This window comes from Medicago sativa, chromosome 3 (genome assembly GCF_051527215.1).
Source record: "Medicago sativa cultivar Bolivia chromosome 3, Bolivia_mono, whole genome shotgun sequence".
NCBI classification, from domain to species: Eukaryota; Viridiplantae; Streptophyta; class Magnoliopsida; order Fabales; family Fabaceae; genus Medicago; species Medicago sativa.
The window spans coordinates 27,195,330-27,221,062 of NC_140751.1; the positions used below are offsets into that span (position 1 = coordinate 27,195,330).

At 31.1% G+C, this 25,733-nt stretch overlaps 2 protein-coding genes across 2 annotated transcripts; one reads left to right on the forward strand and one right to left on the reverse strand.

Moving 5' to 3' along the window:
- Positions 1 to 281: 281 nt before the first annotated feature.
- Positions 282 to 1,497, reverse strand: LOC146936819 (defensin-like protein 1). The gene is made up of 2 exons (XM_085757745.1): positions 1,109 to 1,497; positions 282 to 559 (listed from the first exon to the last, which is right to left on the reverse strand). Exons 1-2 carry the CDS (start codon positions 1,170 to 1,172, stop codon positions 381 to 383), a joined length of 243 nt encoding a protein of 80 aa, XP_085613871.1. The 5' UTR covers positions 1,173 to 1,497; the 3' UTR covers positions 282 to 380.
- A 19,013-nt stretch (positions 1,498 to 20,510) lies between these two features.
- LOC146936820 (putative F-box protein At3g17490) lies at positions 20,511 to 22,752 on the forward strand. Its single transcript, XM_085751423.1, has 2 exons — positions 20,511 to 20,666; positions 21,273 to 22,752. The coding sequence occupies exon 2, from the start codon at positions 21,273 to 21,275 to the stop codon at positions 22,542 to 22,544; it is 1,272 nt and encodes a 423-aa protein (XP_085607549.1). The 5' UTR covers positions 20,511 to 20,666; the 3' UTR covers positions 22,545 to 22,752.
- Positions 22,753 to 25,733: the final 2,981 nt, after the last annotated feature.

The window sequence follows — 25,733 nt, forward strand, 5'->3', positions numbered from 1 at the left end:
TAACTTTAAGGGTTCATTTGGTTCGGTTTTTTGGTGAGGAAGAGAGGGAGTATTTTAAATTTTGTGTTTGATTCAGTTTTTATGAGGGAAGGAGAAGGGGAGCAAAGTAACACATACTGGAAAATGATCTAGAAAGTCAAATGTATTTGGCCTGAAATTTTGAATAAAACATATGATTTATTGGTCCTATTTTGTTCATATTTCAATAAAAAATGACATGCAGTAAAAGAAGAAAAACAAGATGTGGAAAAATAAAATAAAAGAAGACAAACAAAAACTCATTATAGAAATTAATGGCATCCATCCGTATTATTGCAAATTAAACAGAATTACAAAAGGTGATGGAAGCATCATCTCTCATGCAATATTCTAATTTTTATTTAACAAGGTTTAGAGCAAAAGCATTTGCGACGGAAGCCATGACAATGTCCTCCAGTGAAACCCTCTGTTTTGCACACATTAGCACAATTGTGTTTAATCCAACATACTCCTTTGAAGCTATGACTTTGAGAATCACAAGTCCTTGCCTCTGGCTCTTCCACTCCAATTGGCTGCATCTCTGTCCATATCACAAATCAAATCACACTATGATTTATTAATGAATTATATGAAGTTAGAGATCCCATGATTTAATGCGGTCGCAATATCGATGTCCAATAGAACAAGATCGAATATATCAGATTTAAAGCTTTATTTTTATATTAAAAAAACAAATCATACACTAAAATGTGGACCATACGATCATGATTCTTTAATGTGGTCGCAATATCGATGTCCAATAGAACAAGATCGAATATATCAGATTTAAAGCTTTATTTTTATATTAAAAAAACAAATTATACACTAAAATATGGACCGTACGATCATGATTCAATGTTCATCTATATGGTGGGTGGTGATTTGTGAGATCTGTGACCGCATGAAATATGAATTATGATTTAGATATAACATATAAATTGAGGGAAAAATTATATATATTGAATAAATATTAAACACAATCATATAAAGTGTTTCATAGAAAGTAGCAACTAACTAGATAATTCTGATCGGAAAAATAAAATAAAATGATGGGTACTATATTAATGATTACACATCAAGAAACACCCACCTGAGGATGCTAGAAGGAAAAGGAAGACAAAGACTGTGCAAACTAAAGTGATTGAACGAGCCATATAAGAGACTTAGCTTCGAAGAAGAAAATAGAACTAAAATAGAACTAGTTGAAACTTGTTGAACCGTTGAAGTGAAATGCAAATGGAGCTATGTCTTAAATAGGGTAATAGAATTTTTTTTTTTCCTATCAAAAATAGGGTAATTTTTTTATTTCTTTTTTGAATAAAGCTTCTTTTCTATTTTTTGTAAAAGACATAAGAGATGATAATAAATGCTCCCTTGTCGTTCTCCAATGAATGAGTATTTTACGCGTACTAGATCTAATACTAGTGCACATGAGAATAAGATGATAATTTTTTTATTTTAGTATGAATTTTTTTTATTTTGCATGTGTTTAAAATTTATATTATATTCATCTACAATTACAACTTTTTTATATAAATAAGTGTAAATATATTAACTTGAATTATCTCATGCTAGAGAAAGTATTTTGGTGCACGTCAAAGGACCTCTTTCATACATCTTAATGCTCTTACTTAGGTCACAAGCCTACGTTACCAAGCTCTGCTCGTGCTAGAGAAAGTTTTGAATAAGTGATTTCCAATGATTAATATAAAATGTGATTTTGAGTGATGCCAATCATACCATGCTGTTTTTAACCAATTCACTCATCCTTCACTCCAATGGTATAATTTTTTAGAATCCAAATATATATTTTTACCAATTACATCATTTAAATATTTTTATTGTTATTGTTATTTTGTTAATTTAATATTTTTTTATCAATTAATATATTTTTTAAGTTAATAATAATATTACTTTCACCATCAAATATTATGTACATATTACCTTTTAATGTAAAAAAAAAAGTGCTATGTTAGATGGAAATCAAACTATTTTTTGATTTTTCATTGTTTATGTGATTTTTTTATTTTATTAGAATATGATATAGGTTTTAGGTTATTTGAATTAATTTTTATAGAATGAAGTTTAGTTTTCAATGAGATAGCTGATTGATAATCAATATTTAACAAAAAAATTAATAATATATTAAATATCATTTATTGTGATATATCTCATATTTTAATCATTTTTTATATTTTCCTTTTATAATTAGAGTTTTTATGTTTTATTTTTTTGAGGTTGTTTTGTAGACCTCCATTGATACCTAAATTGTTTGATAAAGTTTATATTTTTCAGATTTTTCAAGGTTTATTCTATGTTAAATTAAATTTTTTATGCATTAAGTTTTTTGTGTCATGTTATTTTTCGTCAAGCAATGTTTGTAATTTAAGAGACGAAAATAGAACCTAAAAAAATTAAAGGATCAAATTTTTTACCGTTTGCAAGTTAAGGGACAAAAATAAAACAATCAAAATTTAAGGGACTAAAGTGAACTTAAAATAACTTAAAAGATCAAAACTATAGAATGTCTTATATTTTGAGCGTATAGATTGGATAATCAGTTTTTTTTCTTCCCATTAGTACGTAATGATTAAGGATCCGGCTAAAATTGATTGATGATTTTTCTATTTTTGAAATTTATGTACAACATAAAGGTAATTGATCATTTTTAGCAAAAAAAATAAGAAGGCAATTTATCATTTGTTAACTTCCCTATAATTCCTTAAGAAAGAATGCAATTTATCATTTGATAACTTCCCTATAGTTCTATTTGCATGTACACAGTTTTTATTTTTATTTTTGACAAAATGAATGTGCAAAGTTAATCATCAATCAATTACCAAACACTCATCGTGAGCTTAGCTCAGTTGGTAGGGACAATACATAATATATGCAAAGTCTGGTGTTCAAACACCGGCCACCATCAAAAAAATCAATTACCAAATAGAACTATAGGAAAATTCTTTCCTTAAAGGAATTATAGGGAAGTTAACAAATAATAAATTACCTTTTTTTTTTTTTTTGCTAATAATGATCAATTACCTTTATGTTGTGCATAAATTTCAAAAATAGAAAAATCATCAATCAATTTTAGCATGATTCATAATTCATTACGTGCAAATGAAAAAAAAAAAAAAAGATTATCCAAATGATAAAGAGAGGTGCTATTTACCACGACATGAAGTTTCACGGAATCACGAACCTTTGTAACTTGGTTATAATAAATACCATTTCAATGTTAAAAATAAAAGGTGATTTTGGCGGAAAAAACGGCGATGGTAGTGTCATTATTGATTTTTCGTTTTTAAAGCGTTCGTGGTATATGGTATTTCTCAATGATAAATTACCTTTGATTTTTTTTTTTTTGGTTGTTGCTAATAATGATCAAATACCTTTACATTGTGCGTTAAAATGTCTTCATGAACTTAGCTCAATTGCTAGGGACAATGCATAATATTTGTATGGTTTGGGGTTCAGTAACACCCATACTAGAAATTACCTAGGATATCTAGCATGCACGCTAAACTTGGCACTGAATACATTAAAATTACAATAATAAAATTTTCTTTGAATAAATTATAAAATTACTTGTCTATACATCCGAAAAAGTCCCACTTACGTAAACAAAATATATATACATGACAAGTAACGCAATTGTCCAACTGCTTTTGCTACTTCATCACGAACCATCCTGCCATTTGGCAACCTGTATATCTGAAATAAAATAAAAGGGATTGGGGTGAGACAGGATGTCTCAGTGAGTTCCACCTATCCTAGGCTATAGGCAATCTTAGGGAACCTAGGATCGCCATCTGTTTCTAATCTCAACCCATTTTGGGTTTATAAAGTTTTGTTATGCATAACTGAGCGATCGCGGGATAACTAGGATCGCTGTCTGAAATATTGACATAATCCTGATACTAATGCTGAGATCATACGCATAATTATAGTCATAATGTCTGTCATATTATGTTAGAAATGTTAGCATTGAACAAACAATATTATCTGAGTTGATTTTACAGAATAAACCCAGGTGGAGTAACCCCGGAATTTATTCCACTGCTAACGCGGTAATAATTCCAACTGGCAGGAACCCAACTGACGGGGATACCGGTCTCCTCTTATTATTGTCGGGTCATCCTCACGGATAGTGCCCGTTCCAACTGGCGAGAACCTTTTGTATCCTAACTGACGAGGATAGCAAAAGCCACAGCTTATAAATCATTTAATGTCATAACTGATAAAGAGACTTAAATTCTCGTCTCTATCTGAAAAGTGTCAAAAATAACTATGTTTCTGTAATGTTAACTTTCATGGGTTAGTGATCTACCCATAACTGATATTCATAGCTAATTTACTCTAAACATTCTCTTGCTTTCGCAAACATAGGCATTATGGTAGGATATAAATTGGAGAATTCCAAAACATGTTCGGCTACATATCCGGAAAAATGAGAATTTAAATCCTTAGCCGAACAATGACTATTCATTTTCTTAAAAGTTTCATTATCATTAGTTAAGGATTGAATTAAAGCCATAAAAGTTCAATAATCTCAACTTCCGGAATTTTAGTCGATATCATGTATTTATTCGCAAATGCATTAAAACTTGTCTAATAATCTTTCCTCCAATTCCTACACTACCATAAGCATGTTTATTAATATAAGAACTATTTTAGAATACACTAGCATATGTATCTAACTTAAGTCATAATGTCACTAATTATGTTATAATGTACAATATCATAAACTATCATTCTAGTGGCATAATATAACTACTCAAAGGGAAGTTTTTCTATCTAAAGGAACTCACCTTTAACCACTTGAATTAATGGCGTAGGCTCGTCTCAATCCGCATTTCAAACTTCAACCAAAATCATGCTCAACCATGTGGGCATCCATAATTAACCTGAAATCATTTAGAACCAATTCGAATTCACATTGTAGCTTATTCCGAAAAATCCACATCAAACCCGTAAGCCATTTTTCAGCATAAATTCCAAACTTTGAATGCGTTTTCTGAATCCGTCTCTAATCCGAAACATACAAAATTTATATCCAAACTGAAGGAAATTAAATTTGGAATCCAAAAATTCAATAATTACTCAATTATGGGTTACACATCAGCATATACGAGCCAATGAAGACCGTACAAATTTGACACTCATACCATAACATCCAAGCATAATCACCTCTATCCATCCAAACTTGCATAATAGTTTCAAAGTCACTTATGTAATAACTTAATTTTATAATTCATTCACTAATCCCTAATAAATTCTTAATTCCAACTCCTAACATCATCTCATTCTCTAACAATCACAACTTCTAAAAAAAACAAGCTTATTGGAAACTCACCTAAAAAACAAGCTTCCATTGGATGCCATAAGCTCCAATTTTCACATCTTTGCTCAAACCCTAACTTCCATTATTGAGTTCCCACTCAAATTCTTGGCCCCAGCATCAATTCAAACTACCACAAGCCAATAAACCAAACAAGTGATCTTCACTAAGTTTGAACTTGCAAAAATTCCAAGGATAAGGAGAAAGAGGGAGCACGGCCTAGAGTGGAGGAGGGAAGAAATAGGGAATTGATGGATGGTTTACACTTCAATTTATCCACTAATCATGTTGATTAGCTCCCATGTTGGAATGATTTGAGTTTGGTTGAGCAAAGTTGGAGATTGAGTGAAAGGGAAAAGAGGGCCGAGAGAGAAGTGTAGAGGGAGGAGAATCAAGTTTCTTAAGTCTAAAGTCTGAACTATTTTGTATTTGTGAACACCTCTGATTATATATCAAGTGTTCATCCAAACAATTATTCTTTGTAATCTTTGTTTGTTAGAAGTCTCTTGCTTTTGTGTTTGAGCATATGAAGTCTCTTGCTTGTGTGCTTGAGCATTGGAAGTCTCTTGCTTGTGTGCTTGAGAAATTGTAATCTTGTGTGATTATAGTGAAAAATCTCTTGTAAGTGACAAGGGGACCGGACTATTTCCGGACTGTGGAAGGAACCAGGATAAATTGCTTGTGTCTTTTTCTTCTCTCTCTATCTCTTTAATATCTGCTGCACTTAACTTTGAACATTGCTTCACGTTCTGAACTCTATCAGAAGCTGAACAATTAGACTTAGTTAAAATCTAGAAAAAGCTAACACAATTCAACTACACTTTTGGTGTTTTTCTCACCTTGACTTTTGTGCTCCAATATTTAAAATATGTCCACCAATTTTAACATTGATCATTGTATATCCTTCACTAATAAAAACTCAAATTTATTACATATAAAAAATATGACTTTAAATAAATGTACAGTAACAAAACATACTAATTAAACTCAAATATTGTCTTTTAATTTAATTTAATCATTCTCCAGAACTATCTGGTCCTAATTAATAAATAAATTAATCGAGAGTTCTCTGGTCACACATTAATCAGTAATATTATTTTATCATTATGCTCATTAATATAATCATTCTCCAGAACATCCTGGTTCTTATTTAAACTGTTTAAATTATAAGTTAATATAAAGCTCTTAAATCTGATAAAATAATCATACACTATAAAATTGTTTATCTAACCATTACCAAGAGTTTTATTCTTGAGTGTATAAACTTAGGGTTGAGAGTTTTGATTTATTGTGCAAATAGGATTGGTTTGTTTGATTTAGATGGTTGACGATGATTAAGGGTCCGTTTGTTACAGATTAAAATAAAAGTGATTTTAACATATAATAATTTAGTGATGATATTTTAGACCGTTTGTTATAGGTTTTTTCAGAAAAAAAATCATTTTTTTAAAACAAAATAATCACTTTTCAAAGTTTTGCATCCGTTTGTTACAACTTTTTAAAAAATTCAGAATCTAAAAATAATCTAAAAAAAGCTTCAAATGAGAAGGTCTTAAGAGCAACTTCTCAAAAAGTAGATTTTTTTAGAGGAGAGAGAAAATATGGTTTAAGAGATTGAAATAATTTTGTAACAAAAAATCCCTTTTACATAGAGTCCATTTGTTGTAGCTTTTTTAAGAAAAAAAATCACTTAATTAAACAAAATAATCACTTTTAAGAGTATTGCATGCGTTTGTTACAACTTTTAAAAAAGATCATAATGTAAAAACAAAATCTAAAAACAGCTTCAAATGAGAAGGTGTTAAGAGCAACTTCTCAAAAAGTAGATTTTTTTAGACGAGAGAGAAAATATGGTTTAAGAGATTGAATTAATTTTGTAACGAAAAATCCCTTTTACATAGAGTCCATTTGTTATAACTTTTTTAAGAAAAAAATCACTTAATTAAACAAAATAATCACTTTTAAGAGTATTGCATGCGTTTGTTACAGCTTTTGAAAAAGATCATAATCTAAAAACAAAATCTAAAAACAACTTCAAATGAGAAGGTGTTAAGAGCAACTTCTCAAAAAGTAGATTTTTTTAGAGGAGAGAGAAAATATGGTTTAAGAGATTGAGGGTCCGTTTGTTACGGATTAAAATAAAAGTGATTTTCACATAAAATAATTTAGAGATTATATTTTAGAGATTTAGTGAAAAATCAAAATCTATTTTGCGTCTGTTTACTGTAATAAAAATTAAAACAAATAATCTAGTTTGTTTGTATCCAACTAAATAAAAGGGATTTTTTGTTACAAAATTAGTTCAATCTTTTAAATCATATTTTCTCTCTCCTCTAAAAAAAATCTATTTTTTGAGAAGCTACTCTTAACAGCTTCTCATTTGAAGTTGTTTTTAGATTTTTTTTTAGATTCTGATTTTTTTAAAAATTTGTAACAAACATATGCAAAACTCTAAAAAGTGATTATTTTTTTTAAAAAAGTGTTTTTTTTTCTTAAAAAAGCTATAACAAACGGGCTCTGAACTAATTTTGTAACAAAAAATCCCTTTTACGTAGAGTCAATTTGGTATAGCTTTTTTACGAAAAAAAAAATCACTTAATTAAACAAAATAATCACTTTTAAGAGTATTGCATGCTTTTAAGAGAAGTTTCTCAAAAAATAGATTTTTTTAGAGGCGAGAGAAAATTAAATGTGAAAAGATTGAACTAGTTTTGTAACAAAAAATTCCTTTTAAATAAATGTATCCAAACAAAGTAAATTATTTATTTAAAAAAAGTGATTTTTACTGCGATAAACAAACGCAAAATAGATTCTGTTTTTTTATAAAATCTCTAAAAAAATAATATCTAAATTATTTAATGTCAAAATCACTTTTATTTTAATCTATAATAAACAGGCCCATAGTTGTATCCAAACAAACTGAATTATTTGTTAAAAAAATGATTTTTATTAGGGTAAACAAACGCAAAATAGATTCTTATTTTTCATTTTGTTTTAGGGAAGATTCTGATTTTTCATAAATCTCTATAATATAATCTCTAAGGGCCCGTTTGTTACGGATTAAAATAAAAGTGATTTTGATATAAAATAATTTAGAGATTATATTTTAGAGATTATATGAAAAATCAGAATCTATTTTGTGTTTGTTTACTGTAATAAAAATCACTTTTTTTAAACAAATAATCTAGTTTGTTTGGATACAACTATATAAAAGGGATTTTTTTTGTTACAAAATTAGTTCAATCTTTTAAATTATATTTTCTCTCTCCTCTAAAAAAAATCTATTTTATTTTATGCTGCTCCTAACAGCTTCTCATTTGAAGCTGTTTTTAGATTATTTTTAGATTCTGATTTTTTTAAAAATCTGTAACAAACAGATACAATACTCTTAAAAGTGATTATTTTTTTAAAATAAGTGATTTTTTTCTTGAAAAAGCTATAACAAACGGGCTCCAAATTATTTTTGGTCAAAATCACTTTTATTTTAATCCGTAACAAACGGGCTCTTAGTTTGTTTGGATACAACTATATAAAAGGGATTTTTCGTTACAAATTTAGTTCAATTTTTAAAACCACGTTTTCTCTCGCCTCTAAATAAATCTATTTTTCGAGAAGCTGCTATTTACAACTTCTCATTTGAAGCTGTTTTTAGATTTTTTTAATTTCTGATTTTTTTTAAAAAGTTGTGACAAACGGATGCAAAACTCTTAAAAGTGATTTTTTTTTTAAGTGATTTTTTCTTAAAAAATCTATAACAAACGGGTTGTAAGATTCTTTGAATCCCATCTATATTTTTATTGGTTAATATAAGTTTCCTACTAATTATTATATAAAAGAATCCTTATAGAAGAGAAATATTAAGCATTCATGTTACTATTGCATCGGATGAGCGGAGTTTCTAAAAAAAGAATTAGAAATTAAAGAAAATGAAGGAAGAAAAATTAAGGTCCAAAACATTCTACTCGAAATATCTATGCAACTATGCTTAACTTTGTACTTAAGTTTTTTTTCTTTTATGTTCCAAATTAGCTAATAAAACCGAATAACAAAAGGTTGAATTTCAAATGTACAGAAAATTGTGTACAAGTATTTAATGTCAAATAACAATAGTTTATAATTAAGTGGAGCTTTTCTGTTTAGCATTTTCTTAACTGAGATGTTTTGTTAAAATAAATCGTTTATTTGCTTTGTATGCATGCAAATATGCTACTTGGTGTAATTTTGTATTATTTTTGAGAGAAAAGTTGCAGAGAGTGAGAGAACATTTAGTCTAATTTTGTATTTTTGTCTCAATGATTTGAAAATTACAAAGGCTATTTATTATACTAGTTTCAATGCAGTTGCTAAAATCAATTTGGTAAACGAAATACACAATTAACTTAAATCTTTATTAGACTCTCATTCACTCCTTAGATAGCTTCTTTGGTTTTGAACATAATAGGTTACACTCATTGCCAGCCAATAAAGGAACTCAGCTCTTCTCATAAGAGGGAGTGCTTTTTGGTTAATCAACTTCCTTTATATCTTCTTCATTGTCCCTTTTGTTCTCTCTCAAAAATATAACTCTAATGAAATCCATGAACGAGTTGTTGACTTGAGAAATACTTCATAGTGCATTTGAACATTTGGTATCTTACACTTAGAATCCAGTGTTGACGTCCTTACCCATCGTATTATGCGTCGTTTAATTTCTTATTTATCACCTTCTCCAGAAAGCAATTTTTTTCTTTACTTTTTGACAAGTTTTATATTTTGTTACTCGAAAATTGATTAAAAAATCACACCAGCAAGAAATGGTTGCCACTCTCGCTTGCTTTCACCCCAATGCACTTAACTTCGTATAATCATATTTTCAGGCAGTGGCTTAAACTGCTAATTTTACATTTCTGTGGAATATTCTTAGCGTATGGATTCTGATTCTCACTTTTTAAGGATGTAGTTAGATCACCAAATCAGGGGCTTAATAGTTCTAGACTGAATTGAGAATTAACCTAAGCATACTGGTATGCATTTTTAAGATAAAAAATTGAAATATTTAGTGGATAGATATTACTATATTGCTTTAGCATTAGGTTATGATATGCTTTTGTGAATCCACGTGTTTAGAAGTTGTTGCTCGCAGCATTAGCTAGGAAGAGTCTGAAAAGATCAAATCAGTAGATTATCTACTTGTCAAGTTGTGATCATATATATTTATGGGATAGTTGCTTTCTGTATCGCAACATAATTGTTAGTTTGATGACAAAGAATCTTAGATTTCATGAAAATGTGTGTATTTAATATATTGTAAATTGAAATGTTTAACTTTTTAAATAAACGTATGTATTGGGATAACTTTTTTATTTAAAATCATTAAAAAGTATTCTTAGGACACTCGTTAGCAAGATCTTTAACAAAACAAAGAATGATCCTAATGATGGAATATTACATTTTGGGTGTGTTTGTTTCAAGGTTTGTAATATGATTCCCAAGAATGTGAGATTGGAAATGCAACATTCTCATGTTTGTTTCAAGTTTTGAAAATATGTTCCATGGTGTGAACTGCCTTACTTGTTTGTCAAGCTAGTTTTCCTTAAGAGGCATTGTTTATACTTATTTTGTTCCAACAAAAAGTACACGAAATGAATTCTATTTTTTGACTCAAAGAAAATGGATTCTTTACCCTTTGAGATTTGGTAACTGTAAGGGTCCATTTTGTTTGAATTTTCGGAAAGGAGGAGAGGAAGTATTTTAAACTTTTGACTTTTTTAAGCATCACATAATATTTTTGTGCCCATAATCTTTCATTCGTTTTACATTGTATTCTTTAATAACGATTACGGTGAAATTCGAACCACAATAATCTTTCATTCATTCATTTCGCTCTCTTCTACTTATGCAATGGAATGATCTATATTCTATACTCCCTTCGTAACAAAATAACACATATTGGAAAATGATCTAGAAAGTCAAATGTATTTGGCCTAAAATTTAGACAAAAACATATAATTTTCTGGACCTATTTTGTTTATATTTCAATAAAAATTACATATGCAGTAAGAGAAGACAAACAAACTGTGAAAGAAAAATAAAAGAAGACAAACAAAAAATTCATTATTGAAATTAATAGCATCCATCTGTATTATTGAAAATTAAACAGAATTACAAAAGGTGATGGAACCATCATCTCTCATACAATATTCTCATATTTTTCAACAAATAAAATCTAGATTTCCGAGAAGCAAAAGAGCCATTTCCCACCACATCTCTTATTCTATTTGGAGCTCTGTTAAAATTTAAAAATGAATTTTCTGTCATTCTCGATGATTCTTGTTGACAGGTGGGGGCATTGATTTCTGGACTGATGAGTGGTGTGACCCTCCTCATTGTGACTCTCTACAGATTCCACCAACACTATCTTGTTTGCTTACTTCTAAAGTAAGCGATTTTACCATGAATCACTCATGGCCGATTCCTGATATTGTAACTCAGAGATTTCCTGCTATTACCAATCTTGTACAGCATGTTACAATCCCCATTTATGGTGATAAGGATCAAACAGGTTTGGAAGTGTGGGAACTTTGGAAATCTAACCTTCAAGGAAGTATTTCTTTTCAAGGCTAATCACTCTCAGCAATTTGGTTTGGGCCAAATCAATTTGTGGCCTCTAAATCAATGACGTTTTGGAGGCTGATGCATAACAAAATGCCAGCAGATGAATCTTTGATGACCAGAGGCTGCAATTCTCCGTCTATGTACTCACTCCGTGGCTCTCACTCAGAATCCTCATTTCACTTGTTTTTTGAATGTTCCTATGCAGTGAATATATGGAATGGAGGTGGCTTGCTTCAATTCTAAACATCATAATTCAGTTTTCCTCTATGAAGGATATTTGGAACCTTTGTGAAAGAAACTGGTCCACTCAGTGTGAAATAGTGATCAAACAAGGTTATCAAAATCGAGACTTTACTTCAAGTCGAAAGGGAGTAGCAAAATCGGGACTCGTAAAATCGCAATCAAAATCGAAGGATTTTTTACTCAAGGACTTTTGTAGAATCGATGTAGGATAGCAAAGTCGGGACTCGTAAAATCGCAATCAAAATCGAGGATTGTACCAAAATAAAAATAATGTTAAATATATGTTATAAATTGCATATAGTCATAAATGACTAAAGTTCAAAGTCCACAAAATACATATACATAAATGTGGGGGAAGTGAAAGAATGAAATTTTTTAGCCTTTTGGGTATTTATAGAACGGGTCATGGATTCAAATCAGGTCAATTTACGAACTGGGTCAAAAATTAACCCTTATCAAAAAATGAACAAAATCCTTCAAAATCCATCAAAATCCTGCGATTTTGAATGGATTTCACGATTTTATGCGATTTTGATAGGATTTTGTCTGTTTTTGGGACTTTGCTATGGACTTGAGTCGTTGAAGCTACACAAAGTCGCAAAAACCAGGATTTTGGGAATTAAGTCGGGTTTTTGATAACAACGATCAAAGCTGCCATAATTAATTAGCTGAATTCTATTTGGCATGCTTGAACCAAAAAAAAGATTTCAAAATAAACTGATACACCGGAAAACCGCTGTCAATATGGTTATATCTTCAATCTCTTTGTGAGGGAATAACACTAATCAGAATACCACCGATGTGTAAGGGTTCACGAAATTGGGAATATGAAATATGGATAATGGCAAATTGATTATTCATTCAAAGGCAATGTTGTTGTGAATAGTAGTAACTTCCCAAGAAGGACCGGAGAACCGTGGATAATATTGATATAAATAATTGAGCAATAAATAAAAGGACAAAGATCTCTGTATGAATATAAAAGTTAAGCAGTAGTAATTAATAAGGACCAGAATATTCTAGATGCAAATTATATAGTTAAATTATAATCTAAATAATCAATACTAATGGTTAGATGAAGGACCAGAGAACTCTGGATCATAGTCACCTGGTTCGCAAATTCGCCTTGGTACGTGGTACGGGTTCGGGTCTGCGGTACGCCACTCTCAAAGAATTGGGTTCGATAGGGGGTATACATAGTCGATACGTTATTCAGTTCGTTGTGAATAAAATAAATTATTTAGTTAAAATACTACATGTATAAAAATATTAATATCCTTATATTCATTCAAAATCCGAGTGCTATTTACCACGACAAGAAGTTTCACGGAATCACGAACCTTTCTAACTTGGTTATGATAAATATCATTTCAATATTAAAAATAAAAAGTGATTTTGGCGAAAAAAACGGCGATGGTAGTGTCATTCTTGATTGTTCGTTTTTAAAGCGTTCGTGGTATATGATATTTCTCAATGATAAATTACCTTTGTTTTTTTTTTTGTTGCTAATAATGATCAAATACCTTTACATTGTGCGTTAAAATGTCCTCATGATCTTAGCTCAATTGCTAGGGACAATGCATAATATATGCATAGTTTGGAGTTCAAACCTTGACCAACACCAAAAAAAACATTGTGCGTTAAAATATACCTATACATAAATTAAAAAAATAGAAAAATCATCAATCAATCAATCAATTTTAGCATGATTCACAATTCATTACGTACAAATGAAAAAAAAAATCTGAATATCCAATCTATATGCTCAAAATAGACGACATTCCTTAGTTTTGATTTTTGAAGTTATTTTCAGTTTCACTTTAGTCCCTTAAATTTTTATCGTTTTATTTTTGTCCCTTAACTAGTAAATGTTAAAAATTTGACCCTTAACGTTTTTAGGTTCTATTTTTGTCTCTTAAATTACAAACACAATGCTTGAGAAAAAAAGAACATAAGGCACAAATTTTTTTATTTATTTTTAAACCAAAAAGGGGTAGCTAGCAAAGTGCTAGACTACCAAAAGTATATTAGATAGAGAACAAAATACAAAGGAAAAGAGGGGGGCCAAACCAAACCTCCTTAATGAGTAATAAACCTAAAGTTAGGTATTCCTAACTTGTTTTGTACAAAAAAAAGAAGTGAGGCTATTAGGAATTTGCATCCAAATGGAAGGAACATTACAAGATAAACCTAAGTTAGCCAAGTGGTCCACGCATTGGTTACCTTCCTTATAGATGTGTGAGATAATAAAATTCATATTGCTGACAGTGATCATGCAATTCTCCCATCTATTTTTTAGCCTCCAAGGAACTAGTGCTTTGTTCTTGAAAGCATTTACAACTAGCATAGAATGAAGCTCAAGCCAAAGATTGTTCCAGCTGAATTGTTTGGCCAACTCTATTGCTCTCAAAGCGCCAGAAATCTCTGCAAAATACGCGTCTTCTTTGCCGGTGTTTTCAGCAAAACAAAGAAGGAAGTCTGAGTTATGGTTTCTAAAAATTCCACCACATCCAGAAGTATTTGAATTGGAGGACCCATCAGAATTGCATTTAAACCAATTTGAAATAGGCGGATGCCATATTACTTCTATGATCTGAGGAGCTCTAGGGGGATGCAAATTAATATTGAATTTTTTTATGAAAGCAAAATCATACAAATTGGAATTGGAAGTAGCAAGAGTATTATTACCAGAAAGGGATGTACTTGATATAAGATTTGCTATAGAGGTTCTCCAATGAATTTTGTTGTTGTTGAATCTACTTTGATTACGTGCAAACCAAATCACATTGAAGATATTGATCATAACAGCAGTAATTACAAGCTTTCCTTGAGGGCTAGAGCACTTGTTAATGATGGACCACATGTCTTCTTTGGATTGGAACTGAAGTGACCAATTTAAACAAGAAGCAAACCAACTCCATATGTGTACAGCGTACTGGCATTGAAAAAAGAGGTGGAAAATTGATTCTTCTTGTACATAACATAAGGAACAAATTGAGGGAAGATGACACCCTCTGGAGGCCAGCACTTCATCTGTAGGAAGTTTATCCAGCATCATTCTCCAAACAAGAATGGATTTAGAGGGGGGGATATCTTTTGACCATATGATCTGCGCCCATTTAATCTTGGGGAGATGGTGTTTTTTTGAAGGCATATGCATCTTTCTGAGATAAATCACCTTCGGAGGAGTGCTTCCAAACTAGTTTATCTCTCTGATTTCCAGAAGGAATGATTACTTGTGAAACAAGGGACCTCAAGTTGGGGAAGTATTGATTCAATTCATCTGAGATGTTCCAACACTGATTCACAATATATCTATCTAATTTCTTTGGTAAAAGTTGCACCAAATGATCGGGCAAGTTATAAGTTTGAGCAAGCACCTGTCCGCACCAAGAGTCAGACCAGAAATTTATCTGCTTTCCATCACCTACAATCCAAGAACAATTATCCTTGATAACATGAAATTTAGCCTTAACGCCACTCCAGATAGAAGAAGATATATGATGAGTGATGCATCTGTGATCTCTAATAGCTCTACTTCTGATTATGTTTGCCCATTGCTCATCTGATTGCATTAAGTTCCAACACATCTTCAGGTTTGTAGCTTCATTAAAACAAATTAGAGATTTAATCCCTAGAACGCCCTCATCATAGTCTGCACAAATTTTCCTCCAGGTTACTGTCACCATCTTTCTCTTTGTAACATCACCGCTCCAGATGAAATTTTTTATCCACTTTTCTATATCTCTGAGAATCTTGATTGGCCAGGAATAAATTGACATAGTGTGCCCAAGCATGCTTTGGACCACTGATTTTACTAGCTAAATTCTTCCTGCCATTGAGAGGAGGGATGCTTTCCACTTTGCAAGCTTTGCGTTCACCTTATCAGCAATTGGTTGGAAATGTATGCCTTTAGGCTTCCCTTTAAAAATAGGAGCACCCAGGTATGTGAAGGGGAGGGAACCTACATTAAAACCTAATAGATTGACAATATTATTCATTCTATTGTTAGTAATACCCCCAGAATATATGAATGACTTCCTAATATTCATGATTTGGCCAGAACAAGTAGCATATCTGGTGAAAAGAAATTTTAAATGACCCAAACTTGACATCTTCCCTTTGCAGAACACCATTAAATCATCAGCATAAAAACAATGGGAGGGAATGCTATTGTTTCTTGAAGCAGCAATAAGATCTATCATACCTTTATCTGCCAAAATGGAGATGCTCCTACTTAAAACCTCTTCAGCTAGAAGAGGGGACAGGGGATCCCCCTGTCTCACACCTCTATTACAATTAAAAAAACATGTTGAGCTCCATTAATAGAGATGGACATCATAGATGAATGAAGAATAGTGTTGATCCAGTTATAAAACAACTCATTGAAACCAAAAGTTTTTAGAACAAGCAGCAAGAAATCCCAATTTAAATTATCGAATGCTTTAGTAACATCAATTTTGAGAGCAAGGTTTCCCCCAAAATTTTTGTCATCCAAAACATTGATAGCTTCAGATGTAAGTGCAATACAGTCTCTAATGTTCCTTCCTTGTACAAACCCTCTTTGCTCTTTTGAAATAATACTTGGAAGAAAAAAAAATTAAGGGAAAAAAATTAAACGAAAAAAAGATAGGGATCAATGTGTCTATGGTTTGTAAACAAAACAAAAAAAAATTAAGTATGTAAAATCTAAAAATAACTTAATGCATCAAAAATTGAATTTAGCATAGAATAAACCTTGCAATTTTTATAAAAAACACTTTATCAAACATTTGTCAAAAAAAAAAAAAAAAACTTTATCAAACCATTTGGGCATCAATGGAGGTCTACAAAGACAAATATTTAGAAGAGGTCCTTTGACGTGTGCCAAAAAACTTTCTCTAGCACGTGATAATTCAAGTTAATATATTTACATTTATTTATACGAAAAATTGTAGACGAATATAATATAAATTATAAACAAGGGCTAAATAAAAACTACATCAAGTCTTTGGTATATTTCCAATCAAAAAAAATTTCATACCATACTTCAAAAGAAAAAGATAAATAATATTAAAATAAAAATTATCATGTTCTTCGCATACACCCTAGTATTAATTCTAGTACGCGTAAAATATTCATTCATTGGCAAATGACAAGGGAGCATTTATTATCATCTTTTATCTCTTAACAAAAAATAGAAAAGAACTTTTATTCCAAAAAATAAAAATTACCCTATTTTTGATAGAAAAAAATTCTATTACCCTATTTAAGACAGACTAGCTGATGTGGATATGTATGAACCACTGCGATCATATGTGATATGTGGATATGCTTTGTTGATGTGTTTGAACATGGATGCTTTGTTTCGGTGAATTATTTGGAAAAAGATGGTTTATGTAAAAATAGAAGAACTTTGTCAAAATGAGTTTTCTTGATCGGATAACTTGCAAATGGTTTTAGAAACATGATTATATGATGAAATGAAAATGAAATGATGATTGTTGGGTGTTTGATATGTTGATTATCATGATGTAGTTTTATGTCGTCCTTTATGTGATTTATGCTTTTATGAAACGATGTTGTTTTTTTGGTGGCGATAATTGTTGATGATGTTTATGATGATGACTCTTTTGATGATCATGACTTGTTGATTGTGTGGATGTAAATGCTTGATAATGCAATGGTGGGTTTTTGGTGAAGATATTATATAATTGAGGGATTATATAATATAGTGTAATGAATTTTGTATTGTCGAGTCTTTAGGTGAAGAACATAACCGGAGGGAGTTATGTTTGAACATAGTCGGAGGGATCTATGTTAGTACGTAATTGGAGGGCACTGCATAGTGGAATCTCGGTAAAATTTTCTCCGAATCCAAAAATTGGTACCACGTGCATCTAAAAGAGTCTAGAACATTGCATGCACTTGAAGTTGGGGAAACATGTCATACTTGAATATGTGACTTGGTGAATATGTGAATGAGTGAAATTTGGTGAATATACGAATTTGGTGATTTGATGAAATATATGAAATTTGTGCTTGGTGAATTGTGTCACTTGGTGACTTATGTGATTGGTGAATAATGTGAATTTGTGTAGAGATGTGTACATGATGATGTTTGTGATTGTTGGTTACACAAGTGGTTCTATAAATATAACACTTGTGCTGAAATATTGAGGAGATGAAACACTTAACCTAATTCTATAAGTTAGAAACCCTAACCATCGCTCTCTAAACCTAGTTTAGCTGAATCTCCGTTGGAATTGGCTAGCACCGGTCATCAGAGAAGTTATGTTCGTGTGGACTGAGTAGAGGCATCGCTGCTTTGCTTTGCTCATGATTAGAAACATTTCAGCTACAAAGGTTCTGCTCTTCAAGAGGAAAACACATGAATCTTAATGTGTTTAAGTTTCTGTTTGATTTGTGATTAATATTACCTCCACAATGTTAATTTCAAACTCATTCAATGTATGAAGAACCGTCATAGGTATCTGATTCTCAAGTATAAGCATGTCACGATTTATATATGGCGTAAGATAAAGTTTCCCATGTTCACCAAACACATGATCACTCTTATCATAGTCAATCAAGATTTCACATTCATTATTCACCCTCAAAATCTCCAAAATGAAACAGCCATCAAGAATCGTCATTTCAATGAATTTTGATGTGTTGTTTGTCCAAATTGGATCAAGTGACTTGTACGAGTCTCTCAATATTTGGCCACTTGATTGAAGCATTGGAATTTAACAACTCAATAGGCTTTCCACACCTCTTTAAAAAATGAAGGAGGGCTAGATGCTTGTGCTTTTCCATAAGCTTTAAATTTTCCTCCCCGTAATGGTAAGGACCAAAGGAAATTGCATCGGGTTTGAAGGCATTTTGGTTCAACTCCGTGACTTGTGAGGCTTCTCCTACTGTTCCTTCTCCTTAGCTATTGTAGGACCATTGTTCTTGATCTCCTCATTCATTTGATCAAGCCACTTCATTTCTAACTCCATGTATGCCTAAGATCTAAGGTGTATCTAACTATCTTCATATCTTAAAATATATACTAACTATGCTAATATATAATATTCTGAATCTTATCTTTAGTACATTGAAAGCAAAAATAAAATATTCACTCCATTAGCTGTAAAACTATTAATGTCTAATTGGAATCTTCTCTTTATCTTGCTTTACGAAAAAATTAAAATTGAAATAATCTTCTTTTAACAGAAAATTAAATAACTTGATACAAAGAAATATATCTTACATTTTATATTTCCTTCCATACTTCTTTACAATACCTTATCATCTGTATGAAGAAAAGAATATCTGATTAAGCCTGTAACTAGCAATTTAATTAATCATATATATAAGGGATTGAAGAAGTATATACATTAATTATTGATTGATTGCAAGTCCAACGTGATTAATGTGAAGCATCAGACATGCATTCACCTCTAAAAAGAAGATATTTTTAAATTAAAAATACGGAAAGCAAAACAACAGCTTTATCTTTTTTGTTTTTTTTTACAGAATCTATAATATTTTTGTTTTGTTTTAAACAACGGCCTCGACTTTATCTTAGTGCTTAAGGGACTTGCGAAGAAGTTTAAAGAGAAAATTTTATCAAAATAGATTTTGATAGTTTCAAAAGTCAGACCCGACAAAGTTAATTTTGGATGGGGAATGTTTTGAGGTAATGTAATTTTTTGAGGGAATTGAAATACTTTGAGGTGAATTCCATAGTTTGGATGATAATTTGAAGAATTTTTAAAATGATGGAAATTTAGAGAATTTCAAATTTCTTCATTGTTATAATTTTTCAAATTTTGCATTTTGGTCCTCAAATTTTCAAGGAATTGTTAGATCTTTTGTCAAGTCTATTTTTCTGTGGGTTTGGCCGGTCTCCTTTCTAGAACTTTCCTTTATCTTTCTCACATTCTTCTTGAATGTGAGAAGTGCTAGCTAGTTTGTATTTCTGTTATGTGTTTGATGAAGAGTTGGATGAAATTATATGACGGGTAGAGTTTAATACTCTCTCCATTCCTTTTGTCAATCATACCCTTTGTTAATTACTCTTATCTTTTTCAATCAAACTAATTAATGCTGCATATTTAGAAAACTAAAGTTTCTTTTTGTTTAAACAAAGTCTGTTTTGTTTTTTATTAAAAAAAAAAAAAACAAAGTTTGTTTCTTATCTTCAAATTTAAATAAAATTTTGTTACATATAATGATGATTTAATTTTTTTTTTTTTTGTTGAGGTAATATGATAATGATTTCATGAAGAGTTAAAATTCTATAAATAATATGAGTATTCTCCCTCTGCAAATATGACAGTTTTGGAGGGGGAGGCAGTAACCTTACTCGATTCCATTCACTTTGCTGATGTTAACGGATGGGACCGGGTTGTCTTCGAGTCCGACTCAGCTGTTAACGGATGGGACCGGGTTGTCTTCGAGTCCGACTCAGCTACTGTAGTGCAAGCTCTATCGTCTCCAGGTCATGGTGATTCAGAATCTATGCTATTGTTTCTAGTATTATTTATCAAGTTATCTTTACATTCAAACTTCGAGGTGAAGTTTGTCAAGAGACAAACGAACATGATTGCTCATACTTTAACTAAGGCGGTCTGTTATTGGGCTAGTCGCCGTATTTTTTTATTATTATCCTTCTTGTATTGAACATTTGTTGATTAAAGATAATAGTTAACTTTGCTTTTGTAAAAAAAAAAAAGATGAGTATCCCTAAAAAAAAAAGATGAGTAGTGTATTTAATATTTATTGATTATTTCAAAAAAAAAAAATTATTGATGTTATTATATTATTTCCTTCCAAAAAAAAATATTGGTATAATAATATTAGCTCAAATATACAGTCACGTGATATGATTTTATTTTATTTTGACAAAAGATGATATGATTTTTATTTATATAAATAATATAGTATTGGGTGTATATAAAAATAAAATCAGTCGAATTATATTATTATTATATATATTGTAACAAAAAAAAAAGATATTATTATTATTATTATATATAAGGAAACATACGTGGTAGCAGGTGTCATCGCTTTCTCAAACCCTTTTCTCTTCTTTCTTTTGTTTCAGATGGAGATGTCATCGCTTCTGACCGCATCGTCAAATGTTGTTCAGGTTAGCAGCAATCATATACCAGATGATATTGTCTTCTCTATTCTCTCTAAACTTCCTTTTAAATCTTTGAAGCGTTTTGAATGTGTACGTAAACCTTGGTCCCTCTTATTTGACAACCCTTGTTTCATGACTATGTACCACAACTATCTTTTAACAAGACCATGTTCTTATTATGATGATACATCTCTTCTCCTACATCTTAGAGAAGATGATGACCCACAAGAGATACGCCAAATTTATTATTATTTGTATTCTCTTTCTGGTGAGAGGTTTGAGAATAGAGTCAAATTAGATTGGCCAAAGGCTTTGACCGAGGATGTCTATCGACTTCAAAAGGAACAGTGTGTCCGTCCTATAGTTTTGAGAAGACCACTGGTACCAGGATGGTTTGTTCCACATGTTCATCCAGATGAGGAGGATGATGACGACGACGGACCATTTCAAGAGGATGATAATGGTTTTGAAATTTTACATCCCCTTAGTTTTAATGGTATTCTTTGTCTAAAAGCTGAATTCTACGGCGAAACGAGAGTTGTATTGTGGAATCCAACTACCAACGAATTCAAACTCATTCCTTTGCCTGAGAATAATCCTTCTTGGTATGTTTCGACCGATCATTATCAAATCGGTTATGATCATGTTAAAGATGATTATAAGATGATTGGCTACACAAAATATTCTCCAAAATTTAACCCTAATCGTGTGCCATCTGATCAATTTTGGGAGATCTATAGCCTACACAGTAACTCTTGGAAGAAAACAGAAACAAATACGTATTTGGTGTCGTTTGACTTCTGCAAGGAATCTTTTATTACAACACCCATACCCTCTTATGTAGATGACAGTTTGGATTTTAACTTGGTCCAGAGACACTTGATGTTATTAAACGGATCTGTTGCTTTTATGTTACATTATACAGAGACATCAACAATTTACGTTTCAGTTTTGGGTGAACTCGGTGTAAAGGAATCATGGACTAAGCACTTCGTTGTTGGTCCCTTACCTTGCCTCGATCATCTTATTGGAGCTGGGAAGAAGAGCAATATACTCTTCAGAAAAAAAGACGGTGAACTAGCTTGGTTTGATTTAAGTACCGGGATGATCGATGAGATTGGTGTCACAACAGAAAGATTCTATTGCAAGATATTATTCCACAAAGAAAGCCTTCTTCCAATTGGAGGAATATATACAAACTTTTCTTCTTGTTTTCACCCACAATATATATGATTATGTCTATTAGGATTTAGCCCAGTACACAAAATGGTGGCTTGTCAAATGCCCATATCTTCGATATTAAGAATTTTGCTTTATCAATTTTATTTTGAAGGTTTACTCTCAGTCACTCTATCTGAAAACTTATATGGTTATATGTTTCAATTTCAATTGTTAGAATGATCTTTTGTATATACTTATCACCTCCAATTTTATGTTAGAATGATCTTTTGCATATCTTCATCTGAACTTCATTACATTCTACTCGAAATATCTATGCAACTATGCTTAACTTTGTACTTAAGTTTTTTTTCTTTTATGTTCCAAATTAGCTAATAAAACCGAATAACAAAAGGTTGAATTTCAAATGTACAGAAAATTGTGTACAAGTATTTAATGTCAAATAACAATAGTTTATAATTAAGTGGAGCTTTTCTGTTTAGCATTTTCTTAACTGAGATGTTTTGTTAAAATAAATCGTTTATTTGCTTTGTATGCATGCAAATATGCTACTTGGTGTAATTTTGTATTATTTTTGAGAGAAAAGTTGCAGAGAGTGAGAGAACATTTAGTCTAATTTTGTATTTTTGTCTCAATGATTTGAAAATTACAAAGGCTATTTATTATACTAGTTTCAATGCAGTTGCTAAAATCAATTTGGTAAACGAAATACACAATTAACTTAAATCTTTATTAGACTCTCATTCACTCCTTAGATAGCTTCTTTGGTTTTGAACATAATAGGTTACACTCATTGCCAGCCAATAAAGGAACTCAGCTCTTCTCATAAGAGGGAGTGCTTTTTGGTTAATCAACTTCCTTTATATCTTCTTCATTGTCCCTTTTGTTCTCTCTCAAAAATATAACTCTAATGAAATCCATGAACGAGTTGTTGACTTGAGAAATACTTCATAGTGCATTTGAACATTTGGTATCTTACACTTAGAATCCAGTGTTGACGTCCTTACCCATCGTATTATGCGTCGTTTAATTTCTTATTTATCACCTTCTCCAGAAAGCAATTTTTTTCTTTACTTTTTGACAAGTTTTATATTTTGTTACTCGAAAATTGATTAAAAAATCACACCAGCAAGAAATGGTTGCCACTCTCGCTTGCTTTCACCCCAATGCACTTAACTTCGTATAATCATATTTTCAGGCAGTGGCTTAAACTGCTAATTTTACATTTCTGTGGAATATTCTTAGCGTATGGATTCTGATTCTCACTTTTTAAGGATGTAGTTAGATCACCAAATCAGGGGCTTAATAGTTCTAGACTGAATTGAGAATTAACCTAAGCATACTGGTATGCATTTTTAAGATAAAAAATTGAAATATTTAGTGGATAGATATTACTATATTGCTTTAGCATTAGGTTATGATATGCTTTTGTGAATCCACGTGTTTAGAAGTTGTTGCTCGCAGCATTAGCTAGGAAGAGTCTGAAAAGATCAAATCAGTAGATTATCTACTTGTCAAGTTGTGATCATATATATTTATGGGATAGTTGCTTTCTGTATCGCAACATAATTGTTAGTTTGATGACAAAGAATCTTAGATTTCATGAAAATGTGTGTATTTAATATATTGTAAATTGAAATGTTTAACTTTTTAAATAAACGTATGTATTGGGATAACTTTTTTATTTAAAATCTTTAAAAAGTATTCTTAGGACACTCGTTAGCAAGATCTTTAACAAAACAAAGAATGATCCTAATGATGGAATATTACATTTTGGGTGTGTTTGTTTCAAGGTTTGTAATATGATTCCCAAGAATGTGAGATTGGAAATGCAACATTCTCATGTTTGTTTCAAGTTTTGAAAATATGTTCCATGGTGTGAACTGCCTTACTTGTTTGTCAAGCTAGTTTTCCTTAAGAGGCATTGTTTATACTTATTTTGTTCCAACAAAAAGTACACGAAATGAATTCTATTTTTTGACTCAAAGAAAATGGATTCTTTACCCTTTGAGATTTGGTAACTGTAAGGGTCCATTTTGTTTGAATTTTCGGAAAGGAGGAGAGGAAGTATTTTAAACTTTTGACTTTTTTAAGCATCACATAATATTTTTGTGCCCATAATCTTTCATTCGTTTTACATTGTATTCTTTAATAACGATTACGGTGAAATTCGAACCACAATAATCTTTCATTCATTCATTTCGCTCTCTTCTACTTATGCAATGGAATGATCTATATTCTATACTCTCCTTCGTAACAAAATAACACATATTGGAAAATGATCTAGAAAGTCAAATGTATTTGGCCTAAAATTTAGACAAAAACATATAATTTTCTGGACCTATTTTGTTTATATTTCAATAAAAATTACATATGCAGTAAGCGAAGACAAACAAACTGTGAAAGAAAAATAAAAGAAGACAAACAAAAAATTCATTATTGAAATTAATAGCATCCATCTGTATTATTGAAAATTAAACAGAATTACAAAAGGTGATGGAACCATCATCTCTCATACAATATTCTCATATTTTTCAACAAATAAAATCTAGATTTCCGAGAAGCAAAAGAGCCATTTCCCACCACATCTCTTATTCTATTTGGAGCTCTGTTAAAATTTAAAAATGAATTTTCTGTCATTCTCGATGATTCTTGTTGACAGGTGGGGGCATTGATTTCTGGACTGATGAGTGGTGTGACCCTCCTCATTGTGACTCTCTACAGATTCCACCAACACTATCTTGTTTGCTTACTTCTAAAGTAAGCGATTTTACCATGAATCACTCATGGCTGATTCCTGATATTGTAACTCAGAGATTTCCTGCTATTACCAATCTTGTACAGCATGTTACAATCCCCATTTATGGTGATAAGGATCAAACAGGTTTGGAAGTGTGGGAACTTTGGAAATCTAACCTTCAAGGAAGTATTTCTTTTCAAGGCTAATCACTCTCAGCAATTTGGTTTGGGCCAAATCAATTTGTGGCCTCTAAATCAATGACGTTTTGGAGGCTGATGCATAACAAAATGCCAGCAGATGAATCTTTGATGACCAGAGGCTGCAATTCTCCGTCTATGTACTCACTCCGTGGCTCTCACTCAGAATCCTCATTTCACTTGTTTTTTGAATGTTCCTATGCAGTGAATATATGGAATGGAGGTGGCTTGCTTCAATTCTAAACATCATAATTCAGTTTTCCTCTATGAAGGATATTTGGAACCTTTGTGAAAGAAACTGGTCCA